The sequence below is a fragment of the Stegastes partitus genome, unplaced genomic scaffold (assembly GCF_000690725.1).
Source record: "Stegastes partitus isolate 25-593 unplaced genomic scaffold, Stegastes_partitus-1.0.2 Scaffold762, whole genome shotgun sequence".
NCBI classification, from domain to species: domain Eukaryota; kingdom Metazoa; phylum Chordata; class Actinopteri; family Pomacentridae; genus Stegastes; species Stegastes partitus.
Genome location: NW_007578493.1, coordinates 156,800 through 166,968, shown reverse-complemented (window position 1 = coordinate 166,968; position 10,169 = coordinate 156,800). Strand labels below are relative to the sequence as shown.

The 10,169-nt window shown below is 39.5% G+C and overlaps 1 protein-coding gene across 1 annotated transcript; it reads left to right on the top strand.

The window, feature by feature from the left end:
* Positions 1-8,414: 8,414 nt before the first annotated feature.
* Positions 8,415-9,801, top strand: npvf (neuropeptide VF precursor). The gene is made up of 2 exons (XM_008291790.1): positions 8,415-8,567; positions 9,424-9,801. The coding sequence occupies exons 1-2, from the start codon at positions 8,415-8,417 to the stop codon at positions 9,799-9,801; spliced, it is 531 nt and encodes a 176-aa protein (XP_008290012.1).
* Positions 9,802-10,169: the final 368 nt, after the last annotated feature.

The window sequence follows — 10,169 nt, the reverse complement described above, 5'->3', positions numbered from 1 at the left end:
GGCTGCTTTGCTTTAGGCACTGTGCAGGGTTCAACCGCATCCCAGGGAGGGGTTGGGGGTCACAGTGTGTGTCTCTGTGTGGGTGTCTTTTGACCTTTTGGTCTCCCCTGACCCCCTGAACAGCAGCCAAACTGGTCATCCAACTGGGAGCAAAGAGAAGGCCCAGAGGTCAGGAGAAACTCTGAGGGAAACGGCTTTTTCTCAGCTATGTTTTCTGCTCATAAGTGTTTCTTTTCTCGCTCCGTATTCCCTTTCTCGCTTTATCTTCCCAACACTGGAACCGTGCAAATGCTTCTTAAATGTTTTCCCTTAATCAAGCGCCAAAAATGGAGTAAAAAGATGCTTATTTTCTCATAGACACCAGTGTTGTTGGAATTTATGCGGCATGCTTTTAAGAGGTTTCCAGGGCCCAAGGATCGTGAAAGTCACTCAACAGATAAATGACTGTGTAAACACTCAAATCAAGTTAAAGCAAAGAAAGCAACAATATGACAGGGGCTTGTTTTTTTCCACCCCAAACAGCAGGCATTTGTAAACCCTGTCGAGCGTTAATCTCGTATCATCAGTCAAACTCTCTCGCACTTTCTGTTTGCCCGTTTTCTTTACCAATAACACATCCTCTGATCCCAGCCTCTTTATTTCTTTCATCAAAGCGTTTCTGCTCCTTTCTGTATTTTATTACTGACGCTCAATCGCTCATCTTCTCCACCATACATTTGTTATTTGTCTCTTTACACTTGAACGGACCATGAGCGTTTATGTTGGGGGGAAAGCAATATATCTTGTAATAAATAAACAAAATAAAAAATAAGACAAACAAAAGCTATGGTAGATCTTTCAACCAAGGCTACATTTTTTACACACACACACCCCTCTCCTCTCCCAGGGCCCCTTTTCCTCCCCTCATCCTTCCCATCCTCCACCTCCCTCTCTCTCATCAAGGGTCATTTGCTCAGTTTCCTGCCTGCCTGTCCTAGCTTTTCCTCCGCTTCTCTTATTGGTCGATTCCTGCTATGCTCTGATTGGTCGGTGCTTTGGGCACCTCCCCTACTTCCACAGTCATCAAAGCTCCTCCCCTTTTCTGAGACACTCCCTCTTTTTCTCAGGACAGCCTCCACCTCTGACTCTCCACCTCTTTTTAGGTGCTCCTCCTCCATGAACTGAGAACAAAGTGTGTTTAGAGCGCCACCTGGTGGGATGTGCATCCAACACTGTGCTGCTTAGAGACTCACTGTAACCTAATTTTTGTGCGCTAAATACCCCACAAAATTCATCTCCTTAACAAAAAGCCTTAAACTGAGTTGAAGAAGACCCAACTACTAAAATGAACAAAGACTGTTTAGTCAAAGAAAAAGAGAAGTGGCTCTTACAATCTAATCTACACACTCTGTAGTTAATTATCCCAAACTTTAGTGCCACCTAGTGTTTTTACATGTGAACTGCCACAGAAAACAGAACAAAAACACAAAGTTTTCATTTTATTTTTGCTAAAAACTAACTGATTTGTGTCAGTATTTATAACTGAACCAAACAAGCACTTATAGCCTAGAATGTGTGTAAATAAAGGCCACAGAAATGTACTGATGTTACAGTTTTACCTGGTTAACTGACTCCATTTCTGCTTCCCAGAACTGGCGACAGTCTTGAACATTTTATTTAAAGGGTGCAGTGGTGTTGCTTCTATCTGAGCTAAAATCTTTGTACGATTTCAAATATAATCAGACATTTAAAAAAAAAAATGTTTTCAAAGGACCACGCAATAAGTCTTTGGGAGGCAGAAATGACATTTGTGTTGTTTTTTGTATCGAGCACCTGAACATGAGTGATGTACATCGGATTTGTTGACTAAAAAAAAGTTACTAAAAATAAAAAACAAGATGGTTAAGCTAAAGTCAAGAAATGTGTTTAGGATCCACAGGTAGCCCATTCAACACCCAGCTTTTAATAAACTAAGAAAATGCCTTTAAAAAAAAACGTTTTTTAGATGATGTATTATTCAAGAGGATTTTTAATAGACTGGAGAAGTTACAGTTTAACGCAGTCTATGGAGGATGTTTGATTTCTTAGTCATCTCATTTATTCATCTATTTGACAGTTACAATGCTTATTGATCAACAGCATAACTGTGAGCCTTGTTTGGTCCTGTAGACTGTGGTAATCTGAGGACACTTCCTAAAAGTGTAACTCATTTAAAAACATGAAAAGACTGGAAATACATTGACAAAATGTGACAGTCTGTGTGCATTTTTGTCATTTTAAAGATAAGTCTTGTAAAAATGTGTATTTTTCTTCATGTCCATAACTTTCCTGAAAAGAACAATTCTGTCTTGCCAAAGCCTGAAACCTTATTCCTCTGTGCTACAGGTCTCCCCTGTTGACCAGTAAGTATATGTAAAAGAAGAACATCAATGAGACACACAAATACCCTTGTTGACATGATTCCTCATTAAGATGAACATGGATTCTGCAGCTTATTTTGTGACAATCCAACATATGCATTTGCAGTGCCATCCACACTGACTAATTACCAGATTCATAGCTCCAAATAGTCCCTAAAATAATGTTTATTCCTGTTTGAGTTATGTTGGCTAAAAACTACAGCACGCAGCTATTTGGTCAAGTAACCAATATTTCTGACCGACTTTCAAATTTATGTCCTCAGTGGTTCCTGAGAGAGGCAGAAAGTTTTGTCTAACAGTAAAAAACACATTGTTGGTTTTGGTCTCTTCTTGGGACTTGCTGATACTGACAAAAAAACTATGGAATATTGCCTGCATGGTCCTTAATTTAATACCATGTGTTATCCTGTTTTGGTACAATTTTACTACCTGTCATAAGAAGGAAACTAACCAGGATAATTTACTGCCTTTTCCTGAGAGGATTTCAGTATGGGGCAGAGCTGTCAAATTCTGCTTATGGTTCCAAAAAATGCTCCGGCCTCTGGATGTGTAAAAGGTTAAATGCTTTAACATAAAACTCTCACTGTCTTTCTGTGAAAAGAAATAAAAGTTCCACTTCTTTCTGTGTCTACATCCGTCTCCAGGACTTTTCAAAGTTTTCGTTTGACGTCTTTTTTTGCGGTTGTGCGATAGACGTGGATCCATCATCATCGCCTGCAATCGGAGACACAGAATTACAGCGGCCACACATACAGCACCATGGCATCAGCCTGTGAGTCGGTCTGCCTGCCGTCAGTGCGTCTTCCCATACATTATAATGCTGTGATCCCACAGAAATGGATTTGATCATTGATAAAACCATAACCTGTCACATGGGCTTGATGAATGTGTCTCCTTGCTGAGTGTACAGGCATGGGAAGTGTTGTGATGATGACCTGGCTGATGTCTAAGTGAGCAGGAAGATAAAACTGGGCATAAATCAGCTCAACAGGGGGATAACAGCGCACTCCCACAAATCATCGCAGGAATCTGAGGGTGTCCCGGTCCTGGAGAGGAATTCTGGGAACACTGCCAATTCCCAGACAGAGAGCCGGAGAGACAAGCAAGGATCAATGGTCTCATTGTTGTCACTTTCACACTGCTTCCTGCTTCTATCCCTTTTTGTCTTTTCTTTAGGTCTACCTGTGTTTGTTTTTTTTATTTATTTTTTTACTTCAAGTCCGTCTTCCTTGGTGTATTCTTGATTAGATTTTAACACTAAACTTAAATGAAGACATTTACTACAAGTGATATGAAACAAGGATGCAAGATTTAAAAAAAAAAAAAAAAAAAGTTATTTATGGAAGGTGGGAGCCTTTTAAATCAAACCTGGGCTATATTTCTATCAAGGAAGCAGCGTCTGTTTTCAAGTATGTTGAAGCGGAGAGGAGGGGAAAGAGGCCCGAAAGCATGTAAATGGAAAGATGAAAAGGCCGCCGGGGTGGCGAGGGATGAACATTAAAAACATTAAGAAGAGAGAATTACAGTGGCAGAGAACAAGGTCTTGAAGGGAGTGCTCGGAGAGCTCAGGGAAAGAACAAAGAGAGAGCTTAAGGTATAGTGAAACCCTCTGCGGATAGGACTCGGGATAAGTGTCGGACCCATGATCGTAAATCCCGGACCCCTTAGTCTGCAAGCTGGGGCCGGGGTCAGAGAGGGAAAGCACAAAGAGAAGGGAGGTGGGAGGTAAATGATAATACAGAAAAATAGACTGAAACAATAGCCATAAAAACATCTTAAGGTTGATTCTGATCACTGAAACCAGATGTGATTCAGATACTTTCCTGCTGAGATACTTTAAAGCAGCCTGCTAGATGCCGTCTGTGCTCAGAGGTGGGCCTAGACACGGCAACAAATGGCAACAATGTCAGGGTCATGACGCATAGATCCAATTAAAGTTCCTTGCAGGTTGTCATTATAACCCCCGTGCCTCTCAACAAGCATTCCTTACATTCTGTCTGCGTGGGATGCATATGCAGCTCCAATGACTCATTTTGCGCATCTGAAATCACTATTGACACGTTCAGGAACAGGAACGGCGAGTGACGTCATCCCCACTCCTGCACTGCAAAAGCAAAATTGTCCGACCGTTGCCAGATTGGTTCATTTGAATAGCAGTTATGACAAACAGAAGGGGGTGATTTGGTGCCGCTTTGTTCATGAGTCAATAGTTTTGTCTGGGCACATTTGAAAGAGGCTTTCTCCAAATAAGAAGGAAAGAAAGCACAAGACAAAAAGACAGGGCAGTTTTACTTTTCAAAGGGGATTCAATTAGGCGACTGCACGACAAACCGTTTGATGTTCCGTAAAATGCTCAACCAAAGTGCAGGTTCTGGAAAGACAGTTGTTGGCGTGCGCTGTGTGACAAAGGGGAGATGTTGTTGTGCTCTTTTATGTCAAGAGGGGAAAATCAGCAGAGAAAAAGTAAGAGAGAAAGAAATCCCCTCAAACCCTGGCACTCCTTAGATTAAGATGTCTTTATTATATTGACATATAGTTGTATTCTCAGAAAGAGTCCCACAAGTTGGGGCTTGTGCCTCCTTCAGGGAAGCGTGTGGAAGTTCTGTTGCCCAACCACACAAAATAAAATACACTACAGGCAACAAAAGAAACAGAAAACTTTCCAGTAGATCATAAAACAATATCTGTTGCACACTACAGAGTACATGGATGTTGTCCAAATAGTTTTTGAGCACATACATGAGCTCGACTGACATTGGATCATTGAGGCTGATGCAGAGGCCAGTTTTGAGGGTTCCAAAAAAAACAATATCAATATATTACCAGACATTCTTTATGTATATGTGTAGATATCTAGAAGAGAACATTATGTGCTTATTGTTTATGAACAGTCCAGAATTGTTTTTCACAAACTAGTTAGCAGCTTACTGTGAAGGTGCTGTTAGATTCTGCACCACTGTCTGCTCAGCTGTGATACGTACTCTGCTACATGTGCTGCACGTGTGTGTTGTAAACATAGTCTGACAAGTAATGAATCCTAAAAGCTCTTTTTAGCACACATCAGACAACACACATGCTGATAGTGATATATCCAGCCAACATCAGCTATGTTCTGTAGTTTATAGGCTTGACACAATATAACCTTAATATGCATTTCATTTGGCTCAATTCTTCTGTCTTAGATTTAGGAAGGAGAGCCTCAACAAACTCTGGGGATATTCAAGGAACCTTGCTTGGGGTTCCTGCAGGAACCTTTAACAGCTCAATGCAGAAAAAAGATTGTTGGCCTCAGATCTGGAAGACAAAGCCAGAACTCAGTGTAGCTGATGTGTCGGGGACAGTGTTGTAAAACAACAGAAAAATCACTATTTGAAGTGCATCACAGGTAGGGATTTTTTTCTTCTTTTTTTGATTGCTAATATTTAAAAATATACTGGAGAGTTATTGTAGGTTGTAAGGTTTTTTGTTGTTTTTTTTTTTTTTGCATTATTATTCATCTCAATCTCAATTCTCTCTTTATTCTAGAGATCCAAACAGAGCTAATACAAGCAGGAATATTGGACTCACATTTTTCAGGTGGACATTCAGCGCCTGTAAAACCTGTTCACCCCCCTTGAAGGTTTTCCACTTTCATTACTATTCAACCGTAAATCACAGTCAATTTAATCGTTTTTTTGGCAAGAATTTACAAGAAAATATTCTTTCCTGTCAAACTGAAAACTGATTTCTATAAAATAATGTCAATTCATTAAAAATATAAAGTGTAATATAAATGAATAGTGCATAAGTATTCACCCACTTCAAGTCAGTATTTAGCACCTGCAGCCCTGAGCCTGTGTGAATAGGTGTCAACTAGGCTTGCACATCTGGACACTGCGATTCTACCCCATTCTTCTTTGTAAAACTGCTCAAGCTCTGTGAGTGTGGGATTGTGACTGAACAGCCTTTTTAAGTCCAGCTACAAATTTTCAGTTGGATTTTGGTCTGGGCTCTGACTCAGCCACTCTAGAATAGTCATCTTGTTGTATTTTTCTGTAAAGCTTTGAAAAACAAGCTTTCTCTGAGGTTTCAGTTGTCTTACAGACTGTGTCAGGTTGTCCTACAGGATTTCCTTCCACCTTGCTGCACTCATTTTACCCTCCACCTTTACAAGTCTTCCAGGGCCTGCTGCCGAGAAGCGTTCCAACATCGTGATGCTGCCACTACCATGCTTCACAGTGGGATGGTGTGTTTGTGACGACAAGCATTGTGTGGTGTGGCCCAAAAATATAAGCTTTTTTTAACAGTGGCTTTCTCTTTGTCCCTCTCCCATAAAGCTTTGATTGGTGAAGAACAAGTGACAGTTCTTGTATGAACAGTCTCTTCTATCTTGTAACTCCTGTCTTGGTGGCCTCCATCACTTGATTTTTTTAAGAACAACCTGCTCTAGGCAGTTTTACACATGAGCCATATTCCTTTCATTTCTAGATGATCAGCTCATCTGTATGCCAAGGAATATTTATTGACCTGGAAATGTTCTTGTATTCATCCCCTGACGTATGCTCTTCAATAACATGGTCATAAAGTTGCTTGAAGTCTTCACTTGTGTTCATGGTGTAGTTGTATCCAAGGAAAACTGATTCACCAGGAACCGGATCTTCCAGAAAAAGGCGTCTTTATACTACATTAACTGCACTCAGATGATCTCCATTTCACTAATTGTGTGATTTCAATCACCGGTTTGCTGCACCTGTGTTGAATTAGGTGAATCACTTTAAAGTGGATAAATACTTATGGAATCACTTATTATACATTTATATTTTTCGTTTATTGACATTGATTTGCTGAAATCTCTCTCTCTCTCTTTTTTTTTTTTGTAAATTCCCCTTAAAAAAAACAAACTATACTGACCATGATTCAATGCTGAAAAGCAGCATAAAGGGAAAACTCCCAAGTTGGAAAATACTTTTTATAGGCACTGTAGATGTAATATATATAATACATATATATCAAAATAAGTCAGTTAATCTGCTTGTGTAAACACACAACTGTTTTCTACATTTATTACAACAGCTTTATGTCCAGACTATATATATGTTGTATTTATAGCTTGTTCTGCTCAAAGCTAATGTTAGAATTTAAATGCTGTATTTTGTATTTCACATAAAGAAAGACAAAGAGTTGCGTCAGTTTTCTTCAGCGCAGATCAGATTGCCATATGAGGCTGTCACCAATTTCGTTGCTAGGGAGGGTATTAATTCACAATATGTTTAAAATGAAATGTTTAATTAAGAAACTGCCACATTGCAGCTACACAGAAGATAACAAGGATGGCAGAATTAAATCTGTGATTACATACACGGTATTAATTAGCAGTGAGGTTGTTGAAATGCTTAACACTGTTATGTCCATCTGTTGACAACTGTCAGATGGATGTCTCTTAGTCACTGTGAAGGCAAATGAAAGACTGAGGAATATCAACTTGTTGTGCTTTTGATGATTTCACTGCTGCTTGATGGGTTCTTGTCTGACAGTTCATCAAAACACCCTTTTGCTCTTGTGGGATTTGGTCCTAATTGATATCGCCAACTTGGATATAATTAGCAAAGCTTACAAAAGCATGCAATCCCTGTAGAACTGGACAATACAAGTTATTTATATATTCTGAACATGAAAGGTGCCATTCAGTATTTCTGTTGAGCGTCTGCGTTTAGTGTTTGTATGATCTCCTCAAAGGCTTGACAAAAAAACACAAACTAAACATGAGGACTGTTTTATTCAGCAGCCCAATTAGGACATACATACTTTTTCAAATACATTCTCTCGAGCTAGATGATTAGTGAATGAGTCAGGAATTTGATGACTTTAAATGAGGCTGAAGACGTATGTTCATGTGTGCAGGACAGGTGCATGTGTGTCTTTATCACACGCCACTGGTGACGTATGTATTTGGAGGTCTTTAATAACAGGAGACGATGTGATCAGTATGAAATAAGGTACGTGTCCTGAGAGAAGTTATCAGATATAGCTGCTAACATGTTGACGACAATGATGCTGTCAGCGCTTCTGATGCTGTGGGGTCTTGGAGCATTTGACCTTCAGGTGTATGGGAAATCAATACACAGTGATAAAACTTTGCTGATCAGCAATGACGGCAAACACTCCGCGAGGAAACAGCCGCACCAACAGGTAAGGGACATTTAATGAAGCAGATATTTATTCTACTGGCCTGCTTGACTCATGGTCTTTGTTTTCTGAATGGCTGAAAGCTGATTAGTGGATCAATATAAAAATTTCTTTACTTAATCTTTTATTTTTTGAGTGAAAATGTCAAACAATCTCTAATCACTACTGTTCAAAAGTAAGCATTTGATGCTTTTACTATCATATATACTAGTTAACCGTATTTTTTTTTTCATTTTGGGCAGATAAAACAAGAAAATCAAAGTCATTATCTTGGACTTAGACTGTTTTCTGAACTTTAATAGACAAACCAAATGACTGATTGTAGAAATATTTATTAAATGCAGCCCTGCAATCCTTGTGGTTTGTCCCGTAACTGCCATAGTGGTGAATTAATGAACAGAAATAAATAAATGCAGTAAAATAAATAAATAAATATACCTCCTAATATGTATCAGCAAAGTAATGGACCATCTTATTGGGGAAAATATTTGTTTTAAAACCTGAAACTTGAAATCATCTGTTGTACAGTGATGAGGCACTGTATATCCCTTTTACAACTTTACAAACCTTTACCTGTTTTTGTGACTACAACTGGTAAATTCAGTTAAATAAATTGCAGAAAATGCTGTTGGTTTTTTGAAGGCGTTTTAGCCCTGAGACATACAGAATTACTGTTATGAAATGATCATTTGGGTCATTAAAAAACACAGTGCAATCTTTTAGAGCCTAAGGTGATACACTTGCTCGTTTTATTCAATGATTGGTCTGAAAGACAACAATTACTTCAAGATTCTTAACTGTAGTTAAAAAAATAAATTAAAAAATGATTGGATCCTCTGATCCAATCATCTCTTTCCAGATTAAAGGTGAAATCCGCAGGAGTTTAGACCTGGAGAGCTACAACATACACGTGAGCCCCACCACCAGCAAGCACAGCCTCCCGACCATCATCAGGATCTACCCGCCCACCTCCATTCCTCGCCACCTGCACGCCAACATACCCATGCGCTTCGGGAGGGACAGTGACCCGAGGGATGGAAGGGCACCGTCGAGCCCCAATAAGCCCCAGAGGTTTGGAAGGTCCTCCAAGTTGATCCAGATGTGTGCAGACTGTCCCGATGTCCGAGAGGCACCGAACCCAGTGCTTCCCCAAAGATTTGGGAGAAATAGTCCTTACTGGAGCTTTCTTAGGTCCCTGGCCAGTCAGAGGTTACTGAACGCTGGTTTGCACTGGTAGGTAACTCATTCTCTTACTGACACTATTACGCAACTCTTTTCTCATGTTCACTTATTTCTGCTCTTTGAGGGGATTGTTGTATTTGTCTTGGATGTATTTATATATTATATTCTATTTAACCTTTATTTCCATTTCATTTTAACATCCATTTATATTTGACTGCGAGATTTGTTGTAAGTAATACAAACTGTATGTTTTCTTCTTACAGGGCTGGAGATTTTGAGTTTACAAGCAGCTCAGAAGAAAAGGAAGAGGAAGAGGAAGAAGAAGAAGAAGAAGACAAAGCCTTTAAAGCATAAAGGGCAGTGAAGAGGCTTATAGTGAAGTCTGCTACAGGATGCAAATATTACCATCAGGTGTTTTTACTG

What these genes read in the sequence shown, in the direction of transcription:
- npvf (XM_008291790.1), top strand. Translation starts at nt 8,415, where the DNA reads ATGTTGACGACAATGATGCTGTCAGCGCTTCTGATGCTGTGGGGTCTT. An exon ending in GGAAACAGCCGCACCAACAG is followed by an intron (nt 8,568 to 9,423) that starts GTAAGGGACATT and finishes ATCTCTTTCCAG; the next exon opens with ATTAAAGGTGAAATCCGCAG.